Raw genomic sequence first — 26527 nt, 5'->3', positions numbered from 1 at the left:
CAAGAGAGAGAGAGAGAGAAAGGGAGAGAGTGAGCTAGCCTGGGCACCTGCTGGGGGCATCGGAGCGAGGGCAGCTGCTCCGGGCAGCTCCTGTTCAGTGTAGACACCCAGCCTCAGGTGTGGGCAAACAGCTCAGCAAAGAGATGCTGAGGTTTGAAGTTTGATGTTTTTCCAGGACAGGAAAAATGCTGCAGGGGCATCATTCGAACAATTCAAAAAAATGTGCTGATGCTTATTGTGTGCCAGGCCCTGTGCTAGATAGAGGCTGGGGAAAGAGTGGTGAGACCGGACATTGCCTCCTCCCTTAGAGGAGGAAAGAGTCAGTGCCCAGAGGGAGAAGAGTACTCTCAGGGGGGCATGGACAAGGGGCGAGAGGGGCCTGAAGGGACTGCTGATGGCTTGGGGGTCAGGTAGCAGCAGCACCTGCCCTTGACGCGCCGGCAGGAGCTGACCAGGAGAAGTAGCCGAGCAGGAGTGCTTGGCGAAGGGAAGCCGTGCAGGCTCTGGAGATTGGGGTGGGCATGGCTTCTGCAAAGGAGGGTACAGGGTGAGTGGGCTCAAGATCCTCCACTGCCTCCTTCTACTCTCCAGCTCCCTCTTCTTTCTTTCAAGGAGAACAAACCAGATGAAAGTCACCTGAACCAGAGAAGCCTGGAAGCATGCGAGTCCCTTATGCCCAGGCCTCAGATAGACAAGGTGGGTGCAGGAGGTGGGTGCAGGGCAGGTCTCTGCCTCCTTCTGCACGAGCATCTTAGAAAGCTGGACGTGGCAGGTCCAAGACGGGCATAGAAGAGAGGAAACAGGATGTGCATCATGGGAAACAAAAGTATCTGGAAGGGTCTGTGCTTGGTTTAGATTATCCCATCCTCCCCCGGGGAGCTGCCCCATCCCCCCAGCCAAGGGGGCTGGCTGAGAGGATCTCTGGGCAACTCTTCCCATTTTTAGTTGATGGGACTGAATTGTGATTCTGGCCGACATGGGAATGGGTCGAAATCTTGGCAAAGACTGACTCACTGTTGGCGGAGACAGGAAAGAGCTGTTTGGGGATCATGCATTTTCACGACAGCCCTTGAGTTCCCCAAAGGGCAGGCATCGCTAAGGGAAGCTGGTGTGAAACACGCCATCAATATTTCAGGCAGCATTACTTATTGATCACTCATCTGGCTGGGACAAAAGGAGGGAGTAATTTATAGGAGATGCAGGGCTGATGGGGTCAGTTTGGGGAAGAGGTCAAGGAAGGGTGAGTCACTGAGAAGCCTGAACCCCAGCCCCTGCAAATCTACCTTGGGACTCCAGGGTATGGGGTCTTAGGGTTGCTGTCTTTTCTTTCCACCCCGTAGTAACCCAGCACAGGCTAGAAATAGAGAAAGGGGTGGGGGTGGGGGTGGGGGGCAGGGAACCTGGGACAGGCCTGTGGCTGTCAGGGAAGCCGTATCCAGGGACACCCGTAGTTGTGTGAGTTTCCCTCCGTTTGGGCCAAGCTCGGCCTCCATGTTCCCTACCCCTGGGCCTGAAGTCTACCTCTCCCTACCTGCCTCTGGAATCAACTCCAGTAGCCTCTCTGGATGCTACTTCAGAATCCCCCGGGGTGTCCTTGGGCTGCAGTGCCAGACACCACCCCTGCTGCTGAGGCCAGGCCGTTGGAGCCTTACCCCAAGGGGTGTCTGCCGTTTGGAGCCAACCTTCTCCTGCAGGGTGTGGGCAGGGCGATCATGCAGGCTGGCCTTAGAAAGCTGGGAATGGTGGCTTGAGAATGCACAGCCGTCCCATCCACACTCAAGGATGTTTCCTTCGTTTCTGCTCCAGAGAGTGGAACATGAGGTGCTCTGCAAATCCAACTGCCTGTTGGGCAGAATGGGTGCAGGCGTGGGGACTTTGGCGTGAGAAGGGAGCTGCGCCACCTGGTGGGCTTTTCTTCTCACTGCAGGCATCCCTCCCACGTGAAGCTGCCTCCAGGCTAGATCGGGGAGATGGTCTCAGCAAGGACCCAATGGAGGCAGCTGCTGACCAGCTCAAAGGGCTCAGAGTATCCCCCTCCTCCGGTCAGGTCTGTCCCAGCTTACAGAGGGAAAGACTGGGAGAACTGGAAGAGAGGTGATCATGTACGGATTGCAATGTAAAGGAGTGGGACCAAACCCGAGAAGATTGCAACAGGAGGGATAGAGGTTAGGGAGGGAGCTTGAGACATTTTGTTCTCTAGAGATGTTTATCTAGTCCCTGGAAGCTTCTAGGGGCTTCTGACGTGGAAACATCCTCTTCCTATTATCTTGGATGCCACAGACATATGGACCAGGGCCGAGGGCGGCCAGACCCCTTCCTCCTTTGCTCCCCCTGCTGCTCGCCAGGCTGTGCAAGGCTGGGCTCAGCAATGCTGGTCAGATCATGGGCCAGCGCAGGCTAGAGCTGCCGGCTCTCCTCTGATGTCACAGCCTGGAAATCCCATTTAAAACAGGTTCTCTGCCTGTGGCCCCCACAAGAAAGGGTGAGGGAGCAACTTGTGGCCTGAAGTTATCATAGTCAGAGATCTCATGCCAGGAGGGCTATCCAGAGTCCTCAAGGAGGCCTGGCCATGGGACATAGGGTTAGACCAGCCTCAGCCCCCATCCTAAAGCCAGCACCCCTTGATGCCTCCTGGGGATGCAGCCAGTGATCAAACCCACCTCAACTGCATCATGTACATAGCTCTGACCTCACACCTCTGTTCTGACATCCTTCCCCATTCCCCTGGCCTGGAGAGACCTTCTGAGGCAGAGGGGAGAGAGCAGGTGGTCCCAGCAAGTGAGGAGACACAGAGGTATCCCACCAGCCTCCTTCAAGGAGCATTTCCACCCATTATTTTTGGCACCCTCTATCTCTCCTCTCTTCCCTTGTACCACAAGGACCAAACCCTGTGCCCAGACTTCTAGAAGCCTTAAACGTTTCCATGGCAATGGACCAATGGCCTGGAAATCGGAGCATGTTCCTGTGACACAGAGAAACCAGAAGTGAAGGTTCACCCTGGAGGATCTGGTAGTGACTTCCTTAGCCATCAGTCACCGTGGGTGCAAACATGTGTACGAGTGTGAGTACACGCGAGTCTGTATGTGTGCGCATGTGTAAGTGTACGCCAGTTTGAAACTGTTATATGCCCCAGAAAAGCCATGTTCTTCTAATCCAATCTTGTGGGTGCAGACCTATTGTGGGTGGGACTTTTCGATCAGGTTGTTTCCACGGAGATGTGACCCACCCAATTCAAGGTGGGTCTTGATCCTTTTCCTGGAGTCGTCTGTGAAGAGAATAAAAGGCTGAATACAGAAAGAGCTCAGAGCCCACAAAGACAGCAGAGAGATGAAACCAAATGAGAGCTGCTTGGAGACAGAAAATGTCCCGGGAGATGCTAAGATGAAATCCAGAGTTTGCCCCAGAGAAGCTAAAAGAGGGCCCACAGACACTCAGAGAAAGAAAATGCCCCAGGAGAAGCCAGGAGGATCCACAGGAATCGAGAGAGCCAATTTGAAGCCAACCCAGGAGAGAAGGACGAGCAGACGTTGCCATGTGCCTTCCCAGATGACAGAAAAACCCCGGATGCCCTCAGCCTTTCTTGAGTGGAGATATCCTCTTGTTGGTGCCTTATTTTAGACATTTTCATGGTCTGAGAACTGTAAATTTGTAGCTTAATAAATCCCCTGTGTAAAAGCCAATCCATTTCTAGTGTATTCCACTCCAGCAGCATCAGCAAACTGAAACAATGTGTGTGCACTTGTGAATGTAAGTGATACATAGCAAATGGGATTCGGGTTAGAGAGGGGCTAAGCAGGTTTTCTGGCCATATGGTAGCTGTTGGCAGGGGACTGCAGCATCTCACTCTCTGGGGATGTTTCTAGAACAAGGAAGTCTCTCCCCTGTATTTTATCCCGGCCCCTTCCTCTTCTTTCCAATAGCGAAGTGGGCCAAACTTCTTAAAGGCTAATGGTGAAAGGAATAACCTTCAGAGGGCTTAGGCAGGAGGACTCCAGAGAAGATGAAATGGCCAACTCATATCCTGCCTGCACCACGACCTCCTACAGGAAATTCTTGGCTAGCTTGGCTTGAGTGCAGCAGGGGAACATGCTTTTGTGAAGCCAGGACAGGGAGAGAAAGTCTGGTGCAGGGGCATTTTTCCAACCATGGGGTCCACAGCCTGGGTCCGAGTCACCCCTCATTCCAACCCACTCCATGCCTTACCTCCTCCAATGTCCTTCCAGGAGGCTGAGCTGCTGTTTCCTTATTCCCTTTTCCCTCCTTCTCTACTCTTCCTTTTTTGTTTGTCTCTTTCCAGCTGCTGTCTCTGCTCCTCTGCCATCCTTCCCCTTCTCTTCAGTTCAGGTCACCCAGAGTCTCATTCCCAATAAGTTCCCAATCTTTGGCCCCAGCTCTTGTTTCCCCATATCCCTTGTCTGTCCCCTCGAGCCACAGACTGGTTCCCATCTCTGCCTCTCCCTGTCTCTTCCACTCAGGTTCTCTCTGGCACATCTCCTCTCACCCGCAATCATTTCTTGGCCTTTCTAGGAACTGTGGCTACCCAATTCCCCAGAGCTGCCCAGCAGCTCCGCATCCCACCCTATTCCCCCGGAGCCTCCTCAGGGATTTTGTACCCAGAACTTATACTTGGTATTTTCAGTGGGGGTATCAGAAGGTTCACTGGGGAGCAGACTTCAGGGTGGGATTCTAAGGGACAAGATAATGTTTGGGGATTGGGGCCCTTGGCTCTTGTTGACTCAAGTCGCCTCATTGGCCCCTGGCTCTCTCTTGAACCCCAAAACCATTTTTCCAGACTGAACCAACCCAAGCTCATCTGTTACCTTGGGGATCAGAGCTTCTGGAGTTCATTTAGTCTGACTTCTGTCCTCATGCCCCCTTTACCAACAGCTGCGCCCTGCTTCTCATGTGAGTTTCTTTCCAGCTGTAGATCGGGTAGGTGGGAAACAAAGTATAGAGGCCATAAGAAATGAGGTGACAGAGTTTGGTTTATTGGCTCATCCACTCCTAAAGGTACAGTGGGCACCCTTTCCATGAAATTTGGGAACCCCTTGGCTCCTCCATTTCTTTTTCTTCTTCATGTGTTTATCTTGGCCCTAACTGAAGCCATGGCAGAAGCTGGGCAGGATGTGGGGTGAAGGCTGGGCTCTGACAAAGTCTGCTTGGCACAGGAAGGGGGACCAGAGGGAGGGCAGGATGGACCAGCAAGGGGTGGGGGGTGGAGTGGGGTGGGGCAGGAGCCAGCTCAGCAGGGGCCCCTATACTGGGCAGGGCAGGGATGGGCCTGGAGGGGAGGTGACCCAGTGCTGAGGAGGTGAGAGGCCTTCAGAGCCCTTTTCTCTCATGGGCTGGGGTCCAGTGAGGCTCAGAAACTAGGAAGGAGGGCTGGGAAGGGAGGAAAGGACCGGAGGCTAAGGGTGGGGGAAAGTGGCTGCTGGAGGGAAAGTCCTTTATGCAAACTCCCCCTGGTCCCAGACACAAAAAGATAGGCGCACAAACTCACCTCCCCACCCCCATGGAACACCCACCTCTTTTCCCTAGTGGGGACATGGAGTAAACAGTCCTACCCAATGCCCAGGAAAAGAGTCCCAGCTGCAGCTCTGGCATTTCAGTACACAACAAACCCCTGTCCTCCATTCACAGCTATAGCCTGGAGTCCCCTGTGCCCAGTACCTTCCCCACTCACGCCCTTTCTCCCAAGTGCCTTATGGCCCACCCTTGGTCCAACAGGCCCCTGGGGAGAGCAGTGGGGGACACGATAGGATCTCAGAGAAGGGGATGGCCATGGTCTTCAGCAAGGCACTGGGTGGGCAGGGGTAGGGCTGGTGCAGGGAGAGGACAGTGAAGGCCTCACAGCTGGCTCAGTCCTCAGCCCCCAGTCCAGCCTTACCCCCTCCTCAGGGGCTCCCTCCTCTTCTCCAAGCCCCTTCCAGAGGCAGGCACCAAAAGTGGGGCACAGGTGTGGGGCGGGGGCTGGGCTGGGACCGAGGCTTCTCCCTTTCGCCTCGAGCCTGTGGGGGGTGGGGAGCCTCAAGCCGAGTCGCCGCCAGACACCTTCTTCTTGGGCCGAACCTTCAATGTCTTGGAAGGCGGGGGCTGCGGTAGGGAGGAAGGAGAGAAGGCGGCTCAGCCTGCAGCTGCCTTCCCACCCCAGCTGCCCCGGCTGCGGCCGGTGTTCTCACCTCAGCCTTGGACACTTTTTTGATAGGTTTGACCCTCTTGGGGGCCTTGTCCCCCGCGTCATCCTCCGAGGCCTCTGTCCGGGCGTCTGCTTGGTTTGCGCTGGACCTTAAACTCAGGGCAGGGTCGTCTCCTGCTTGGCAGGGGGAGGAGGGAGAAGAGCGGTCCGGGGGGATCTCGCCCACGTGGCCCCGCCCCGCCCCCGCCCCCGGGCCCTGCTCCTACCCGTGTCCTCGATGGTGTCCAGGAGGCTGCCGGGGCCGGGCCGGAGGCGGCTGTCGGGCCCTTGCAGGGGCAGGGCGTCCTCGTCCCGGATGAGGGTCAGGTCCTGCATGCTGAAGCTTCGGAGCTTCTCTGACAGCACCCCCTGGCCCTAGGGTCACCCCCACGCACCGGGGGCACCGGGGGAAGGGGCGGGTGGAGAGAGAGGTCACTGCAGTGCGGGGAGCAGCCACAGGGCTCAGGGTGCCGCCCAGCCCCACATCAGCGCCAAGCGGACGGCGCCCTGCTTTCCTTGCTTTCTGGGCGAGGACACATGCTGAGTGAGAGTGGAAATGACTCGCTCGAGGTCCCACCACTGGAGAGTAGTAGAGGTAGGACTTGAAGCCCAAGCTGGGCACACCCAAAGCTTTGCCAGCCCTGAGGACGTATGAGTGCGTGTGTGTGAGTGTGCGCAGGGGGCCCAGGTGAACATGGTGGGGCCCTGGGTCTGTCCCCATCTCACCTTGGCAGCTGCGGTGACTGCAGCATTGGCGGCCAGGTTCAGGCCCCTCTTGCCCACCCTCATCATGGTCTCATAGCTCTTGTCCCGGGCCTGGGTGATGTACTCGTCGATCTCCTAGGGGGCGGGATGGATGCAGATGATGGGAGGGCCCTGCCGGGGAGGCCCTGCCCTGCCCTCGTTCACACCTGGACCACGGCACTGGCTGTTGCAGGAGGCCAGGGCCCTGCCAGGTCAGTTCAGGCTCTGGGCACCCCCAGGGCGAGGCAGGACATGTTTGCGGCTATGAGTGCTGGGGCCGCTTTGGCCCGAGGCCGGCTGGGAAGTGAGGTGGGAGCAGGGTCAAACCTTCTCCTTGTTGGACAGTGTTGGGTGCACGAATTTGCGGTAGAGCACGCTTGAGCCCTTGGTGTAAGGGGACAGCAGCCATATCACAAAGGCGATCTTGAGCTCAAAGTAGAAGGGGAACCTGTTGGGGGACAGAGGCAAGTGACGGAGCCTGGGGTGAGAAGCCAGTGCACTGGGGTCCCTGCCTGGCTCAGGGGACCCTAGCGGTCTGGGAGGCCCAGCTGACTACAAGCAGGAAGGTGAGAGATGACCCCAGAAGGAATTTCCCTTGGCAGCGCTTTCCTTGCCCCTGCTCTGTCACCTTTATAGAATGCCACCCACCCCCTTCCCAAGCCTCCAACTCTGCCCCGGGACCAACATTGTCCAAGGTGAGCTCCTGACTTCCTGGGCCCACGGCTGGGGCCCCTTCCTTCTCTCTCTGCCCCATCCCCATGAGCAGACCTGGGTTCCTCCTGCAGTGCTCTGGAGCTCACCCCTCGCTGCCATGACACACCCCTGCCTTTATTAAGGCTTGCTCTCTGTTCCCCACAGCTCTCCTCTCGGGCCACAATGTCTTCAGGTCTCCTACCTCCTCAGAAAGCCATCATCAGGGCTCCCGCCTTCACTTGTGTCAAGAGGTGTCTGCACTCACCACCCTCGTTGAACCTATTACTCTTTCTAGCCTGACTTCATGCTCCTTCTGCCAAAACTATTTTTCTCAAAGGCTGCAAGGCCCTTGACATCTATAAATGCAATTATCCTTGGACCTCTACCCCTCTGAAAAACTCTTTTCTCTTGGCTTCCAATGTCCTGTGCTGGCCAAGTTCAAGAAGCATGTGCTCATTCAATAAACATGTTTGAGCTCCTTGAGTGAATACACAGATGATGAAGACATAATCCCTGTCCAAAGTGCTTGTATGTAGTCTAGTAGTGCTTGGAAAAATGGCTTTGAAATATAAGCACCTGAGGTTCATGGGATTGAATTATATCCCTAGTTTGCAAGGAGGGAAACTGAGGCCAAGCCCTCAGCGAGTGAGACAGAAGCAGGTCTTCTCAATTCCATTGTGCTTGGGCCACCACCAGAAAGAAATGTGTGTGTGTGTGTCTGTTCTTATTCTGCTGATCAAGCCAGTCCTAGGGGGGTCACCCAGGACTCCATGGGGACAGGAGGGAACTCTGCCCTGGGTCTCCATCTTCCAGTTGGTGGGCTGGGGGGAGAAAGTCAGAGGCCCAGGACCCCGAGACCCAAAGAGGGGCTGCTGGACCTCACCAGGAGAGCACGATATCCGTGAGGGTCTCGGCCGTGGTAAAGAAGGCAAAGACGATCCAGTACATCATCCATTTCACCTGCGGGTGCAGAGGGCAGCACATGCTAGGGCCAGGGGCATCCAGGACCGTGACTCTGCCGGCTGATCACACGAGGGCTGGGGGGAAGCACACCAGGACACCACCCCTGCCTGGCTGTCGTGCCAGGGTTGGGGAGGAGGAACACCGAGGACTCCCCGCCTGCCGCCAATAAAGTTGGTGGGCCTGTAGGGAAGGGATCTCCGGAACCCTACTTGATCCAGGATCATAGTGGCTGGTAACATTGGGTCAAAGTCACCCCATCTGTAACATGACCCACCATCTTTCCCTCCCTCTGCCATGTGGATTGGGTGGGTGGTAGAAAGGTTCTCCACTCACATATTCCTTCACGTTTTTTGTCTTCACGGCCTTGTAGGAAGAGTAGGCTGGGTACAGGGTGCCAAAGATGAGCCTAGGGAGGCAGGAATGGTTACTGGGTCCCTTGGCCAGAGGCAGTGGCCTCTCCCTCCCAGCTCTGCATCAGTCCCTGGGTAGGTAAGGGGAGAGGAGACAGAACTCCAGAGTGTCACATCAGCTGGATTGACGAGCTCAGGTCAGGGGTTAAGGGCAAAGCGTCAAGACGCAGGCGATATAACTTGGTATGGAAGCCCAAGCCAGCTGACTGGTGCTCTCTCCACCTCCATTATTCGGTTTTATTCCAGTCCCTGAAGCACAGTAAATCCCAGGAGGACAGAGGGTCTGATGTGATCCCTTCAGCCGAGCTCTTTGGTTATGCAAGGGGGTCTGGTCACTGCCACAGGGGCGTCTGCCTTCTTCAGGCCCAGTACTCATTTCTACCCATCTGCCCTTACCCTGCACCGCCCTGTCTCAGGGCCAGGCTGGGCAGGGCCAGCTCTGCTAGGGAACCCGACACTGTCCAACAGGGCACGCTGCCTGGCAGTCAGAGGCACCACTGTGGCTCTGGGGACTGGGGAGCAGAGGGCCCAGGGGCAGGAGGCCCTGAGAGGGGCAAGGAGGCTCATACTCCTGAGGAAATGCCCCTGGAACCAGGCTCAGAGGAGGACCCTGAGCTCACGGCCCCAGTGATCCCGTTACAGACGCAGACAAGACACAGACAGAAAGAAGGAGTGGGAAGACCGAGGCCCCTCGGGGATCTCCCTGGGGACAGAAGCAACTACCCTGAGGGCAGCACGGGGGTAGGAGGTGCCTGACTTCCCTCTGGGGTGAGATGGGGGAGAGGAACAACAATGGCAGGACATAGGCATGCAGCAGCACTGAGTGGGGAGCAGGCAGCAGGGGTCTGCTGGGGTGTCGGTCCCCATGGTGGAGGCTGAGGGATGGAGTCCTGGGCTAGGAGTGGCTCTGAGGCCCAGGGGAGACTCCTGTCAGCTCAGCCAGTTGGTAAGCAGGGATGCAGCCTGCTGCCACATGGAACTGCCTGATTGAGGCATGATACTTTCAAACTGTGCAGACATCAGAGGTTTGTGTGTGGGGGCTGCTTCCAGGAGGCTGGTGGGGGGCTGGCAGGGGCACACCTCTGTGCTGTGGCTGGCAGCCGGGAATGAAGGCCGCCTGGCATCCTCCCTCCAGTGACTTTCACAGTCAGGCTGAGCACACAGCCTCTCCCAGGCACCTCCCACACTTTGTCCTCCAATCATCTCAGCTTCCCTATATCTTAGACATCCTCCCAGGGGGCTGACTGGCCTTGGGGCATCTGCCCTCTTCATCTCTATTCCCTTGACAGTGGGGAGAAGGGGGGATATAGGCCCTTTGGGGTAGACAAGGGGGCTAGCTATGGCTGGCAGCTATGGAAGGGCCAATGGAACTGATGAGGCTGGGCCTTGCTCCCCACTCTTTGCTATTGCCCATCTTCCCCCAGGGCACTGAGGGCAGGGGGAGGGGGGGGGGTCTGGAGTCTGAGGAGGTCCTCCAGCTCAGACCTGCCAGGTGGGGGAAGGGACACGCCTGCCTCCCATTATAAATCAAGCCACGCTGCTCAGCTGCTAGGATGGGGGAGGGTGCAGGTGCAGGGTGGTTTTGGGGAAAATAAAAATAAAAGAGGTTGGATGAGATGCCCGGGAAGCCAGGCCTGCCATGCCCCACCCCCCAACTCCAATACTGTCACCTCCGGTCCTGCCAACCTCTCTCTCTGGAGACCCCAGAGAGGGGACGATGTGCCTTTAGGTGACAGCTCTGGAGCCCGAGAGGATTCCATCTCGGTCTTTAATCTTCCCCCCTCCCCATCCCTAGCCATCACCCGAACCCCCCCAAACCTCCCTCACCCGGCCGCGCCCCGCCGACACCGCACTCACACTACCAGGCGGGAGATGATCCAGGACACCATGGCGGGGCCTGGCTGGGCGCGGGGCGGGGACCCGACCCGGGCCGAGGATGCAGCTGCCCGAGGTCGGGCGGCGGCGGCGGCAGCGGCAGCAGAAGCCGCAGTAGCAGCAGCAGCGGCCGTGGGGGCAGCGGAGCGCGGAGCCGCCGCTGTTAAAGGGGAGGTCCCTGCCGCAGCGGTGAGCCGTGGGCGGCGGCGGCTCTTAAAGGGGAGGCCGCGGCGGTGCTGCGCGCCCCCTGCACCTGCAGTCGCCAGCAACGCGCCTTTGACCCTCAGTGCCCCGTCTTCCACCCATCTTGGGTCCCAAACCCTGGACTGAGGTCTTCCGAAGCCTTCATGAGTCCCTCCAGTTATCAGCCCCAGCACACCTCCTGCCCTGGCCACAAGAAGCTGAAAGGTTTAAACACCCGAGGCATAAAAGCTGTAATTTACTGAGTGCTTACTGTGTGTCAGGCCCCTTGCTAGAGGTTTTACATGCATTATTTTAGTGAATGCTTAGGATCCTCCTATAAGACAGAGGTTAAAATTATCCTCATTTTTAAGATAAGGAAATGGGAAGCTAGGGTTGGTTCATTAATTTGCCCAGGGTTACAAAACCACTAAGTCATGCTGCTAAGATAGAACCCAGGAAACCCTACTTTTAACAGGCTAATTCCCCCCACCCCCAATTCCTGACTAGCAACCCCTCCCCCACCACAGGCCGTATGGACACCCATCTACCCCTTCTTAATAATCACTAATCACCACAGCTGGAAGAGGGCCTTCCTCCTCCCACCATGGGCTTCTTTAGGTTGGCAGTTCCTAACCTTTGCAGGGGAACAGGCTCCAGTGCTCCTAAGGCGGACAACCCACCCTGGGGCAGGGGAGGCGCTAGACTTCTTCCAGGGCTGGGAGAGGGCTTGGCCCCTGGCTGGATATGGGACCAGGTGCTCCAGCTCGAAACCATCAGCAAACACTGGCTGCAGCAGATGCCCTAATTATGAAGACATTTATATCCAGAATGTAGGCTGCTGGCCTCATTTACACCAAAGCAACCATATTCCAACCTTCCCCCTACCTGCCACTCTACTGCTCTACTTTCCTGTCCCATTTCAATGCCTCAGCATTCCTCTACCCTTTATGTTGAGGTCAAACCTGGTAACCACAGCATCACCCCGAGACCATCAAGGCTGAAAGGACATGCTCAGAACTCTATTTAAAAGTTATATTCAAACACGGTTATCTTTGAACCACACAATGGTCTATGTTCACTGTAATAAAATTATATTTCCAGGCTCAAACACTTTGGAAGACACTTCCAACAGGCTGCAGAGAAGCAGCCTCTGAAAAACCCTCTTTCTATTCTTTACCACCCTCTCCAAAAGGCCTTTTCTAATTGGAATGCAGTCTGTTCTCATGCCTTAAGCCACATTAACTGCTGCTTGAAAAATATATTTTAAAACAAACAAAAAACCCATTTGGAAAACAAAACAAAAGAAAACCCATTTGGGGCTTCTTCCACCATGTGCTTCACATGTGGACAGCCAGGCCTCCTGCTCTGTGAAGCCCTACCAATGACTGCCCAAAACCTTGTTTGGGCCACATTATCATGGCCCTTTACCCCAAACTCTGCCTCAAGAAGGTAGGACCCCACCTTTCCTACTCCTGTCACAGAATACAAACTATGGGAAAACCCCTCTCTCTTCCCAACCTCTAACTCATGTGGCCCCTGTCCCTGATGACCAAACTGCCAAACTACACTGACCTTACCCTGACACTTTTCTCCCAGATAAGTCCAAGTTCTGCAATCAAATAATAAATGGTATACCAAGGTACTGAAAATCTGGGAATGAACCATCCCCCACCTCCAACCAGGCTTTGATTTTAGAAGTGTTGGTGCAGGAAGAATTTAGTCCACTCCAAATAGATTTGTTAGATTTTTAATAAGAACATGGAAATCCCAATCAGCCCTTCAACAAAATTAAAATACAGAAAATGAAATTAAAAGTATTCTACAGTAAATGACTTTTATTAAAAAAAAAAAGAAAAGAAAAAAGTAACTGTGAACATATAAACAAGCCTGCAGGGCACTACAGTACAGCTGGAAAGAAGACTGATACATTTCCCAATGTACCTATGGGCTAATGAATTCCATCACTTTCAAAGAAATTCTTAATAAAACTCCACCAAGTTGGAAAGTTTTGATGAAAAGATTTCTGGACAAAAAAAAAAAAAAAGAAAAAGAAAAAATAACAACAACAACAACAAAAACATACAGTGGAAATCAAACTTTCCTTCCATTTGGAAACTTAAAAATTTCCCAAGGGAACACTGGTAATTGGTGAAAATGGTTCCTGGAGTTACCAGTGTGTCGTGTCTCTGTGTGGAACACACCACAGCTCAGACACGACAAAGTTCTTTCTCAGATGACTGTTCCCTCAAGATAGGACTGAAATGGGAGGGGGAGAAACTAAAAGAATCTTAAAAAGCCAATTCTTTTCAATTCTGCTTTGGCTGATTTTGTGCTATAATGGGCAGCTGATCTCTAAAAATCATATTTCTTCAAATAGTTTTATTGAAAGGAAGACTAAATGTAATGTGCCTTTCCTCATAATCCAGGAAAACAACTGTGGTATTTCAAAAATTCTAAAAATATCTACTTTCATGAAATAGTAACTATTTCACTACAAACCTATTTTTCACTAAATACACACGTTTCCTAATCCTGGAGCCTCCTGGGAAAAGCAGTGGGTTCTCTCTGGGTCCTGCAGACTTCAGTGCTTGTGGGAGAGCGTGGGGAATGGCTTCATCCCGGGTCCTGGGATGGGCCGTGTTAGAGGTCACGTGCAGAGACACTGTCAGGCGTCTTCCAGGCATGTTTGCACAATTACCCACTACCTGTACCAGTTATGTGATTTTCCCTACCTCCAAACACATTCCCACCTAACGAGGCACGAGAGAAAAAGAAAAGAAAGATGTGCCCATATTCCTGGTTTTCATGGATCTCAAATCACGAGAATATGCAGGAAAAGCCCAGCAGTGTTTGGGCAATTTGGATTCCCAAAAGGCCACAGGATGGGGATGTGGCACCCTCGGCTTGGAGTCTGAAACTGTGTGTGAACAGTGCGACTTTCCTGTGTTGACCTTCAGTGTTGAGGCAGCGTAGAAAAGAGTGGCTGGAGTTTGTAATACTGACCACACTGGCTCCGAGTGAAGGGCCTCTGCTCCAGCAGAAAACCCTGCCGTTCCCTGTATATGTTGTGAGTTAAAGACCTGCTTCACAGGGGAGTCTGGAATTTCGTCACACCTAAGACCTTGCCAGTTTGGATTCATGTGCCTTGAGGGTGCCAACAGCATCTTTCACTGCGTGGTAAATGATGTTCTTCACCTGGAGAAAGCAATCAGCAGTCAGTTCACAGCAGCCCCATACTGTGTTCCACAAATGCACGTGTGTGTTCTACACTGACTAGAAGTGTAAGCAAGGAAGCCCTCCAGAGGACCACTTGCTTCTCAAACCAATCCTTAAGTCGATTTACAGATCACCTAGGATACAAGATCTATAATAAAAAAAAATGATGAAATTTGAAAGGCTATATTAATACTACCATCTCTGCACTTACTATGTGCTGGGCACTGTTGCTAAACTCTTTATATGGTTTCTCATTTGATCCTTACCATAATCCTATGGGGGTAGAGTCTATTATTGTTCCATTTTACAAATGAGATACTGAGGAAACTAAGGTTCTAAGATTAGAAACTTTGCCTAAAGCCCAGGTCCCACCGTGAACAAGAATGCACTAAAATAATGGTGGTAGGTAGGCTTAGGAGGTATTTTTTTTCCTTCGTGATCAAATGTATTTTCTAAAAAAAAAAAAGTAAATAGGCTAAAAGATTTTTAAAAAGACAGGCATCAACACCGTGGTTATTTCTAGGGAAGGAAAGTGGGGAAAAGGAATGGTGAAGGGTATTTGGGGGATTCAACTATCTTTACCAGGTTTTATTTCTTAAGGTGATGGGCATACAAGCCCCCCTTATGCTATTTTCTATTAAGATTTTTGTATTAATTCAACAAATACTTACGAATATCTACTATATGTCAAACACCGTGCTAGGGAAAAACAATATTTGGAACAGTAGATTACTGTATTCATGGGGCTTAAACACCCTACATTCTAGTGGGAGTAGAAACAAACAGGTAAAAGTGTAGTATGTCAAATGGTGAAAAATGCTACAGAAAAAAAGAAGGCAGTGAAAGGGCACTGAGAGTACTGGAGCAGGAGCTGACGTTGCTATTCTAAATAGGGTGGTCAGGAAAGGCCTTATGGATAAGCTGACATTATAGGTAGAGACCTGAAGGAGGTATGTCCACTTATTTGTATTATATCTATAAGATCTATGGTTAAACTGTTCTGTAATTTTGAAAAAAAGAACAGCAAAATAGACTAGACTCAGGGTTGATTTACCAGCAACCAAAAAATCTGCCCTCAACATGATCAGTCACTGACCAAAAACATACACCTGAGCCACAGGCATGACGGTGGAAAAGAGGCCAAAGTGAAAGACTGGAAGAGTGCTTATTCAGATTGCTGAATTCCTGCCTGGGGAGTTTTGCTTTCTTTTTCTTTATTCTTTTTATGCCACGGTAGGATCCAACTTAAGTATTAATAATGAAATTCTGCCCTTAAAGTTCCAGTCCATTTCAGGAGAAGAAGAAACCTAATCTGACCGTCTAGTTCAACTCTCCAATCCTTGACTTTCTGAATATGATTGTTTAGGGACATGGACTGCAGTCCCTATAGGGCTCTCAGGAACTGAGTTTGCACAGAATTTTACTGTGAGAAGCAGCTTTGAGGCAATACCCTTCTTGGAACATTCTTAGAACACACAGTGTTCACAGTGCTTCTCTCATTTGACTCAGTAGGTCAGTGTAAATCAGTTTCTAACACTAAAACACTGTAATTCCCAAGGGCACAGAAAAAGAGGACTGTCACACTAGAAATGATGAGGTTAAAAGATAAATAAGTTCTAAAAACAAAACTGATTAAATACTCATGAAAGGAGCACTCCTTATCCCCAGGCCTGGTTTCCTTTAAGTCATTTCTCCTTCACAGTATACGTCTCAGAGAACACCCTCAGAAAGGAGAATGTGCCTTTGGTGTATGCATGCATGAGATTAGGAGACAGGGTGGGGTGAAGAAAGAGTTATTTACCTGCAGTTTATCCTCATGGTTCGTATGAGTGTTAGAGAGATGCCTGAATTCCTGGGTCAGGCGGAAACAGTGCTTAACATGTTCTGGAGACACAAAATCTTCTGCTACTTTTATGCAACTGTATAAATTGTGAACCTGAGTGGGTGAAAAGTACAGAGGGAAAAACATCAGGCATGAGAAAGCCAATAACAGGAGGAAAATGTCCAGAAGACAGTTAAAAAACCCCCCACAACTATAGAAATACTTGTATTTCTCCATTTTTAGAAAAACAGCAAATGCAGAAAAACTCTAAGTGTAAATACATAAAAAATGTTCGTTTATGTACAGAAAAGGGTATGGAAAAATTCACACCAACGTGTTAATAGGAGACTGCCTCTGGGGAAGGAAACTAGATTGGGAGGGCAGGAAAAGGGAACTGAAAGGGGGTGTGACACAGGCAGCTGAGCTGGGGCTTTCACTTTTTCTGCAATACTCTGTAGTGTTTAAAAGTTCTACAATGAACATTTAAAATTACAAGAAGTAAAATTAAAAAGTAAAAAATAGTTATGGTGTAAGAGCAATGAGCCTAATTCAATCATCTATACTTCTTGCCAGATTAGTAAAAAAGCAGAAATAAGGAAGCCCAGGGAGCTGTGCAACCCGACCTGCAAGGTGGCACGCACCTGGTGTGGGGCTCCAGCAGGTATGAAGACAGCATCACCCAGAAACTGCACGATGGCCCAGCCTTGCACACCATACTCTTCATAGAGTCGCTTCCGGAGGGTCTGGTCCAGATACCAACTTTGGTCATGAATTGGGTCATGATCAGGGGGATTTTCTTGGCCTTGCTCTTCTCCAACCTGAAACCATGACCAAAATCCAAAGAGGGCAAAATAAATAAATGCATAAAAATATTAACAGCGTATACCGAACTTGCCACAGCAATGTCCCTGGGTGGGCCAGAGCTTGAGCAGATGTATGTAGATCTCTGTAGTGTAGATAGAGGTCTTTGGGGCATTTCAACAAGAGGTAACCATGGCTGATAGATTTTTAGTGCGATGGGACTCCATTTGAGAAACTAATTTAGACAGGCCATCTCAGTCCCCAGACCCTTACTTCTGTGAGATGGAAGCAGAGTCCCCCAGGGTCATACCTTTCGGAGTAGTTCCCGGATTTTCTCTGCATCCTTCGCTGCATAGATGTGCCACAAAGCACCTGGCTTTTCCTTTCCATCATGAATCCTCTGCTTTGTCACCTCATCAGCGTCCCCCTCATCAATAGTCTTGAGTACCTCTGAAGAGAGCAAAAAGACACTTTTCGATGTTACTTGCCTTTTAAATACCTCTGAGTGAAGCAAAATGGCCAAACCAAGCAAGTTTGGTCTCTACTTCTCCATTTCTCTGGAGAAATAAAAGGTAGACTCAAAGGACCAACATGAGGGTTGGTCTGTGGCCCCTACACACAGGAGCAGCAACACTAAATCTTTGTTACTCAATAGAGCCTCTGCTTTTTTTTTTTTTTGAGGTACAGTTTTCCTTTAAATACATTTCTTGCTCAAACCATAGTATCTTATCCTTAACCTGCAGGTTATTTCCTGTTGCAAGAAGATGGACTCTATATGCTTTCTCGAGACCTCTTAAAACTCCAAAAGTCTGTGATTCAAGCCCACAAAACATAAACCTTCTCTGGCATAAGTGTAGGCTTCCAGCGCTTGTCTATAAAGATTCCCTAAAAGACAACATAATGGAAGGATGTACAAGTGCAAAACCAAATCTATGTCAGGAAATACACCAAGATGATACTGGTTATTCCTGGACCCTGGATTGAGTTATTTAATTTTATCTTTAAAAATGTCTACATTTTCTAAAATTTCCACAATGAACACATTAATTTTAACTGACATGGGCAGGGAGTATAAATGCAGCAAAGCATCCTTTTTATGCTTTATTTTGATGGGGGTGAACGTGCTTTAACATTTGTCACCCCACTGATAGCTACAGCTGAACTGGCTGATGGGCCAAGTAGACCAGTTTGCCTTTTTTTTTTCTCACCTCTTTCCTCCTCTTTGTGATGCTATTCATTTAGTGAAAAAGAGCAATCTGCCCAGTAAGAGAATGACTCTGGTCAAGGACAGATGAGTACAATTATGCATCAGGTCTAGGAGAGACTTAAGAAAAAGCCACTGATACTGCCTGAGGAGAAAGATACCAATTCCATGCCTGAGGCCGAGCCTCACCCTCCTGAAGTAATGAGTCCTAGAAATCTTACCTTCATCATGAGCACCCTCCCCGATGGGGATCCCAACATACACCATCACGTTAACAGCATCAGACACATCTAAGTGAAGATTAGTTGTGCCAACTCTTCTATCTTCTGCAGTTATCAATCCTAAAGGTAACAGGGATATATGTAAGGTGAAGGGGCAATACTCCGAAGACTCCATATAGATTCTGTAACTGAGAACATGGCCAAGAATGGTCTTAAATGAGTAACAACAGAAGAGGGAAGTATATCTGTGAATCAAAAAATCACTCTTCTCATTGCTTTTCTAACATTCTAAGACTGATTTCTAGTCAAGTTGACACCATTATTAGCTCTGGCTAAGAACTAATTCCACCCCTCCAAAGTTTACTTTCCTTCAAAAGCAAAATAGATATGGGTATTAGTGACATTCAAATGAAGCTCAGCTTTCACAGAAATTTAGGACTTTACTGAGACTTCAGAAAGAGTTGGCTGGCTGGGTAAAAGGGTATGCAGACTTCAGTATTTTTTTAAATCAAGTTTCTTAAAACAGATACACATCTCCTTGGACAGAATTTTTAAATTTTTATTAGGGAACTTTCTGATTACTGGAGATACACAAGCTTATGGACTGGGCCCAAATCAGTGTTACACAAGCAAGCATATTCAAAACCATTCTGAATACTATTAACTTTCCCAGGACCTGTCACCTGTCCTTAGTCATCTTCATATATAACTGTGATCAGACCTCACTCTATAGGTGAAATGAGAATAGTGCAACAAAAGGACACTTTTGGCCTCTCCCTCATACCATAGGCATTGTACATCTTGGGGCCCAGATCGGGCCTTACAAAGTAGCTGGGCAGCCTAGAGGCCAGATTGAGCCTGCCATCTCGTTTGGTATATTCTGGAAGAGGAAGGTTCTCCATCAGATCTTCAAACCTACAAAAGGTTGGAAAGATGATTGAGCTTGTTACAGGGGAAGAAAGTGAAGAGGCAAAGTTCACTTTTCTGTGATACTTCGAGATGGTTTCAGCAAGGCAAAAGTCTCTGAAGATGACACCACTTTAGTTCACTAACCTTGTTGGCATCATATCCCGAAAATCTTCCCCAGGAGGCCAGTCTTTGAGTTTGAGCACCATTGGCTGCCCATCTTCTGACCTTAGTCGTTCTGAAAGAAAGAAGGCACTGGGTGGACTGCTGCTAGATTTTTTTTCCAGTGATAAAATGTTTTAAGAGACTACTAATTTCTTATTTCCATACTTGTAAACCCCTATAATGGATGAGGTTGGCTTTGTACTCCTCACCCACTGGTTAACAGTACATGCCATACTTTCTTATTTCACAGGAAATTTTACCCTTCCTCAGAGTGAAAAAGGTCCACAGACCCTGAGGGATCACAAATTTAGGACCAGCCATGCTGTGGAAGTTGAGTGACTGCTACGCAGGCAACATGGTTGGATCAGGACATATGTTCCTTCCATTAAAGTGGAGGCTGGGCATATGGATGCTTTCTTCCGAGTCTGTCCTTACTGAACTAGGTATCAGAACTACTTACTGCATATGATTTCAAAGCCATCCCAGAAATCCCGAACTTTCACATCGGAAATTATAGCACAGTTCCTGCAGTTCACCAAATCCACATCCTGGTCTCCAAATTCCTGGCTAAAGGCTTCTGGCTTCCAGAGTTCAGACTTGAGCTTTTTATGTACCCCTGAAACCAGCACTGGCTGTGGAAACAAAAATATCCCAACCAGATTCATTTAGGAAACAGCCTTAGCTCCAGGGCTAAGGGAAAGAAGAGGAAGGTATCTTCTCCACACTGATCTAACATTCCTCCCCAGTTTTATATCTATGGATTTCCACATACCAGCTAAAGTGAATGAAAAATATCTCTACCCCATAATTAAACTGGACTCTCACCCTAAGGAGGTTGCCATATAAATCATTTCTGTTGCCTTGTTATATACCACTATTTTGATTTGAGAGAACAACAACAAAAAAAATGAACAAATCCAACTTTGAGAACACTTTCTCACAGTGAGAATGGAAAACTATTCAGACAATTCTAAAACCTTCCCCTTCCTCAAGCACTTGCTAATGCATAAACATCAGGGAATGTTGTCACACAATCTAGTGTGGCCTTGAAACAATTAGCTAGAAAAATACCTCCAACTTCATCCCACCTTTGTCCACATCAATCACACTTAGGGATTCAACTGCCATTTAAAGAACATAGAGCTATACAACTTAGAATTAAAAGTTCCACAATATATATTTTCTCTTTTTTTATTAAACTTTTTTATCGTATAATATAACGTATATACAGAGCAAAGAAAGAAAAAAACAATAGTTTTCAAAGCACTTTTCAACAAACAGTTATAAGACAGATCCAGAGTTTGTCTGGGCTACCATACCATCATCTTATCCACAATGTATTTTTAGGAATCTTCTTGGGTTTTAAAAATCCAAGACAATTCCAAGTAGCAAGGCCGTTTGTAAGGAGCAAGTTACTATGTCTAAATCTTATGGGCAAAAGATCTCCCAGACACCTGGAACTATCATGGTAGCTGTGGCAGGCAGGCAGACAGGCAGGCACACAGCTGGGAACAGCCTGTTCTCACTTACCTGGCCTTGCTTCCAACACTCCCGGAAGATCTTCCAATTGTTTTTGTTGCTGGGGTCATGGAGACACAGAAGCCTCCCATCACAAAGCCAGGAGTGCGAGGTATGGGGGTCGAGCACATTCAGCCCCATCACCATCTCCTTCACCTCCTTTTGGGTATCAGTCAAGTTGCAGGCCCGCTTTGCAGAATCTGAGGTTTTCTTATTTTCTACCACTGAGGCAATGATGTGGTCAAGGAAGTTGGGCAGACTGGCCTTGCTCTTCACTCCCTGCCAGATAAAAATCCACCAGATAAACCTGACTGAGCACCACAAGAGGAGGATTAAAAACCTGTCTCACAGTTGCATTCACAAGAAGGACTTCTGGCCTATCTGATTAAATTCCATCAACATTGAAACATTCTTTAAGAAGGATGGCTATTAAGCCAGTATCTTAAATTCCCTTATTCTTTATCTTTGCCTTCCATTTATGAAAGAGAATTACAGAAAGATGCCCTCTGCCTCCAGAGAACTGAGACCTTAAAAATATATTTGTCATTCAGCCCTGTATAAGCATATACATGTAGATTGCAGGGATAAAAAAATGCCGTAGCTAAGTGAAAGAGATCATTTAAGTTGGGGGTTCTACATATTTTCTGGCCAGCACGCCTAAGGGATACAATACTTCAATCAAATAATTAAAACAACCTATCAAGGCAGTGCTTTTCTCCTAGGAAGTATACCCTAGTAAAGGGGAATACCAGAATGTCAAGAGGAACTATATTTTAAAGTAGTTTCCTAACTCCCCAGTTCTTCCCCTACTATCATCCATTAAGAATCTCTCAGGCCCAGGGGTGCAAGGGTAGTTCAGTGGTAGAATTCTTGCCCATCACGTGGGAGACCGGGTTTGATTACTGTGCACTCCATCCCCCACCCCCCATTTGCCCTCAAAAATCTCTCAGGCCCAGAGATGCAACTGACATACCTCAGGTCACAAAACCAAAGGAGGGAAGGGGGCTTCTGTAAATATGGTAATCCTATGCCTGGAGTATCATTAATCACTATCTCTATAAAGTGCATGTAATCATTTAATGTTCTGGGAAAATTAAAAAAGAAAAAGAACTGGGGGTAGGAACAAGTAGAAACAAAATGAGTCCAAAGTAATTTTTTTTAAATCACTTATCCAAAGGGGAAATAACCCAAATTGTACAGAGCTTAACCACCCACAGGTCAACAAATTTTGGCCATTAATCATAAAATAGAATGATAAGATGTATATGTATTTATATGAAATGATCTGAGATATATAAAATGAAAAACAGAAAAGTAAGGTATAAAACATTTGTGTAAAAAGAACCATATATACAGATCACAGTATCTCTGAAAGGATACTTAAGAAAACAATGATAACCTTCACAAAGGGAAATGAGTGGCTGAGAGACAGGGGAGGGAAGGAGACTTTTTACTATAAGCCTTTTAATATCTCTTACACTTTGTACTTGTGAATGAATTCTTTCTTTCAACAAATGTTTACCAAACAGCTATATTTGTCTATAATATATTCAAGTACTATATCTCTAGAGATAAGAAAGCGAATAAAACAGTAAAAAAGTCACTGCCTTTAAGGAGAGGAGAGACAGACAATAAATAAAACATACAGGTCAGATGGTAATAAGTGCTATGGAAAAAATTAAAGCAGAGAAAACAGATAGGTATGAGGATGGGAGTGTGATGGACTTTCAAAAAAGGTAATCTAAGAAGGTTTACTGAGGAGGGAGGAAAGGAAGTTGATGACGAAGCAAGCCATGTGGTTATATAAGAAAGTGAGTTCTAGGTAGAGAAAAGAAGTGCAAAGGACCTAAAGAGGAAGCATAACGACATATATTTAAGGAAGAGCAAAGAGGCCTATATGGGTGAAGCCACATGAACAAGAGACAGTGGCAGTTGAGGTCAGAGAGGGAAGTGGGACAGGAATAGGCAGGGTTAGGGCCTTGTAACCCATTGTAAGGACTCTGATTATATTATGAGAGAACTTAGGAAGCCCTTGGTGGATTTTAGGCAAAGGTGACATGATTGGTTTTAACATTTTAAAAGGATCACTCCAGCTGCTGTGCTGAAATCTAACTGTGGAGTGAAAAGAGCAGAAACTAAGAGATCTTTAAGGAGGTTACTGCAAGTATTCAGGCAAGAAAGGATGTTGGCTTAGGACAGAGAAGAAGTAGTGGAGTTGATGAGAAATGGGTGTATTCTCAATACATTTTGAAGACCCACATGAAAGGCTGTGTTGACAGATTAGATGTGAAATGTTACGAAGGGTAGTCCCAAATGACTCCAAGATTTCTGTCACGAGCAATTGGAAGGATGGGGATACCCCTGCCCAAGAGAGGAAAATTAAAGGAAAAATATGCCTATGGGCAGAAGATCAGGAATTAAGTCTTAGATGTGTGAATTTAAGACATCTAGTAGATATCCAAGAGAATAAAACTATCTGAGCAAAAAAAATTAGATAGGTCTAATATTGTCAAGAAAATAAAGTGATCAATGTAATAAACTTTTCTGCTGATGACTGAAAAATTTCAATGTCTCAATTTCTACTGACTTCCTAACATGGAACAAAGGGTTCACTACTTAAAAAGGACCTCAAACATTCCCGAAACTTAATGTAAAAGAGATGTGTTAGCAGGACAGACAACGGAGAGAACACAAATGACCAAATTACCCTTTAAACCTGTTATCAGAGCCCTGCTGGCTCTTTCACGGAAAAGCAGCAAAGGCTGAAGTTGTAGAGAGGACACTTACTGCTGAGGATGTAGAGAAGACCGGGGGGAAGGGTATGCCTGTGTCCAAAGGGGTTTGAGGAAGCTTTCCGGGCCCGGAGTGGAGGAGGTCTCGAAGGCTAGAGCCTTCAGTTTTGTTGTTGGAGGCAGTGGGACCCAGTAACAGACTGTTAAAAAGCTTTGGAGTCAACGGAGAGACCTTTGCAGTGGAGTTGAACGAATCCAGCCCAAAGGGTGAATGAGACTCTTTACTGAGCACCGACCTCAGGGACCCTGCTTCTGTAAGAATATAACCGGGAATAGCATTAGACACAACAAGGAATAATACCCAGCAGGCAAATGACTCCTAGAAAACAGCCAAGCAGGAAGGAAGACTCTTTCCCCTTCTCTGCCCCCCAAACTGCATATGGTTTGTCTGGGCCAAGCCTGACCAGCTATGAATATGGGAAGTCTCATGGCCCAAGAGAGGCTTTTTTACTTCTTCCTGTCTGTTCCAGATCTGGATTTCAAACATTCTTTTATTCCCATCCGTCTTTTTGTCTCCCTAACTTTCTAAGTCAATGTGTTTTCAAACAGGTCTCCAGAACACATATATTGGAATTGTCCAGAGTGCTTGTTAAAAACGGAGATCCTTGGTCTTGCTCAAAGAGATTGCGATTTAACAGTCCTGGGTGGGGCACAGGAATCCGTATTTTTAACAGATTTCCCAGGAAATTCTTATGTATACCAAAAACTACTGCTCTAAGTCTAGCTCTAAACCTTGGCTGCTTAAGAGAACCATCTGGGAAGTTTGTATCAATTCTGACTAAGGAAGTTGGGGGTGGGGCCTAGGGATGTGCCAAAAAAAAAAAAAAGCTCCACTTCTGGAAAGAAGTTGAAAGAGATTTCCTCATCTTGTGTGATCAGCCAGAGAAAGCAAGTGGCATGTTTCATAAATGTGGATGGTTATGTGTGAATCTGAAGAATCCCAGAAAAATCCACGTGTTCCACTCACAGGTGGGGAAAAGGTCTATGTTTATCTTACCTTTTGTTTCTTCTTTAGCCTTCTGAGTTGCTAAATCTGCCAACCAATGCAGGGCAGAGGAGGGTGGGGCTGTGTCAGGGCAGGGGGGCCTGATGGCTTTGGGCTCACTATTGCTACTTGATGCCGAACTGTCTGCTTTCAGAGTCTCTTCAGCTCTGATGTCAGTACTGTCGGCTTTGGGAATGTGGTCAGGCTCTGAACTTGTTCCCACAGCAGTTCCTCCTCCACCTGAGAAGGTGGTTTCATTTCCAGAAGAGGCACTAGGGTTCATGATAGGAAGCTAAAGAACAGAAGGTGAATATGGTTAGGGTGCTATCCTTTGATAGAAAAAATAAAATTGAAATAGTAATGGCTGCTGACAGTAAAGTGGTCTACAAAGAACAATTTTAGGAGAACAATCCCATATATACTGCTATTTCATCCATTCATTAATTCAATATATATTATTGGGTCCTAACACATGTAAGAAATTATGCTAGGTTCTGTGAAAGAACAGTGAATGAGATTTTATATTTATAGTCTAAAATAAAATAGGGCTTTGTTTAGTATCCTGAGACTCAATTTCCGCATCCTGAGACTCAATTTCCGCAATGGTAAAATGGTGATTATTCAAGCTTTCGAGTTCTTCTATATGGTTGCCCAATGTCTTCTTTATATCCTTCATTACTTTTGCCAAATCTTCTCTCAACTTTTTGATACGATTTTTGACTCAATTTAACACTTTTGATTGAACATTAATTAGTTGTTTTAACTCCTGTATCTCATTTGAAGTGTTAGTTTGTTCCTTTGGGCCATATTCGATTTTCCTAGTACGGCTTATAATTTTTTGTTGGTGTCTCAGCATCTGATTTCCTTAATTAACTTATTTTGGAGGTTGTTTTCATTCTTTTACCTAAGGTTTTCTTGTTGGTTGGATTTGTTCTCTGTTTTCTGGTGTTCAGTTCAACTTATTCTAGACCTCCAGCATACCTTCTATTCAACTGTTGAGAATTTTTCAGCTCTTGTTTTTCTGGATCTTGCCTTGCCTATATGGATCATTTTTTTGAGGGTTTCCTCAGATATGACTGACCCCAATCAGATTTTCCCAAGGAAGGCAGGCCCGGGTCTCAGAAGGAGGGTATAATCAGTATCAAGTTTCCCAGAGGAGACCCAGCAGGTTTGTCTTTCCTATGGAGCCACTTGACTCTGTGCTTTTCTTATCCTGCCCAGCAGGTGGCGACTGTCAGCCTGCAGCTCCTCAGCAGCCTAGAGTGGTGTGGTATCTTCAATTCTCAGCCTGCCAAGGGTGTCGTTGAGACAGAGGCTGAGGTGGAAGATGGGCTTAAGCTGTCTCTGATACCCCAACCCAAGGGTCTGACTTCTTTGAAAGCAGGCCTCCACTTGAGCTGGGCCCCATTCCCCTTCTTGGGAAAGATATACCCTTTAGGGAATTACATCCTTCCCGTGACTTGCTACTTTGACTCTCAAACCTATCTTAACTCCTCCCTTGCCTGGGTCAGGGCTAATGGAAAATGCCTGAGGCTTTCTCTAATGAGTCACTCAGAACACTTAAAAAGAAGGGGAGGGGGAGGGGATAAAATAAAATCCCTTTTCAGAGCCAGTCCCCAGGCCCCAAGGGTCACCACTTAGGAGCCAGAGTAGGTACCTGGCTCTATGAAGGGGCACAGCCCTTTTCCAGTATTCTGAGCGCTTGGCTGACTCCAGAAGGTTCCTTCCCCCCCCCCTTCTTTGTCAGCCTCTTTTCCTCTCTGCTGAGAGAGAGACCTCAGTATTACTTTCCTGCCTTCTCTGGGTTTATTCTGTGCTCACAGCTTAAGTGAGCAGTTCAAATTTGCCAATTAA

General features: G+C 48.2%; 2 protein-coding genes across 3 annotated transcripts in view; both read right to left on the bottom strand.

Moving 5' to 3' along the window:
* Window positions 1-4975: 4975 nt before the first annotated feature.
* REEP2 (receptor accessory protein 2) lies at window positions 4976-10938 on the bottom strand. Of its 2 annotated transcripts, none has more exons than XM_077138046.1 (8): window positions 10843-10938; window positions 8909-8981; window positions 8496-8572; window positions 7247-7367; window positions 6902-7015; window positions 6403-6550; window positions 6180-6313; window positions 4976-6093 (listed from the first exon to the last, which is right to left on the bottom strand). In XM_077138046.1, exons 1-8 carry the CDS (start codon window positions 10872-10874, stop codon window positions 6028-6030), a joined length of 765 nt encoding a protein of 254 aa, XP_076994161.1. In that variant the 5' UTR covers window positions 10875-10938; the 3' UTR covers window positions 4976-6027. The 2 variants fall into 2 exon arrangements, with proteins under 2 accessions (XP_076994161.1, XP_076994162.1); XM_077138047.1 differs by having other exon boundaries at window positions 6180-6310.
* A 1836-nt stretch (window positions 10939-12774) lies between these two features.
* Window positions 12775-26527, bottom strand: part of KDM3B (lysine demethylase 3B) — an 80231-nt gene continuing 66478 nt past the window's right edge. The window contains exons 14-24 of the mRNA XM_077138586.1: window positions 24686-24965; window positions 23684-23940; window positions 20909-21175; window positions 19839-20010; window positions 19361-19451; window positions 19092-19222; window positions 18308-18427; window positions 17193-17332; window positions 16723-16899; window positions 16061-16195; window positions 12775-14238 (exon numbers count right to left, since the gene is read on the bottom strand). Of these exons, the coding sequence (XP_076994701.1) occupies window positions 14158-14238; window positions 16061-16195; window positions 16723-16899; window positions 17193-17332; window positions 18308-18427; window positions 19092-19222; window positions 19361-19451; window positions 19839-20010; window positions 20909-21175; window positions 23684-23940; window positions 24686-24965 (1851 nt within the window). The 3' untranslated portion in view covers window positions 12775-14157. The remainder of the gene's footprint in view (window positions 14239-16060; window positions 16196-16722; window positions 16900-17192; window positions 17333-18307; window positions 18428-19091; window positions 19223-19360; window positions 19452-19838; window positions 20011-20908; window positions 21176-23683; window positions 23941-24685; window positions 24966-26527) is intronic.

Source organism: Tamandua tetradactyla, chromosome 20 (assembly GCF_023851605.1).
Source record: "Tamandua tetradactyla isolate mTamTet1 chromosome 20, mTamTet1.pri, whole genome shotgun sequence".
In the NCBI taxonomy this organism is placed as follows: Eukaryota; Metazoa; Chordata; class Mammalia; order Pilosa; family Myrmecophagidae; genus Tamandua; species Tamandua tetradactyla.
The sequence above is the reverse complement of the archived record's forward strand: the minus strand, read 5'-3'. Positions and strand labels throughout refer to the sequence as shown.

Excerpts from the sequence above, each read along its gene's own strand:
- REEP2 (XM_077138046.1), bottom strand. The coding sequence starts at position 10,874 with ATGGTGTCCTGGATCATCTCCCGCCTGGTAGT. Across the intron at positions 7,016-7,246 it reads CACTGTCCAACAAGGAGAAG|GAGATCGACGAGTACATCAC; the intron begins GTTTGACCCTGC and ends CCCGCCCCCTAG. Across the intron at positions 6,551-6,901 it reads CAGTCACCGCAGCTGCCAAG|GGCCAGGGGGTGCTGTCAGA; the intron begins GTGAGATGGGGA and ends GGGTGACCCTAG.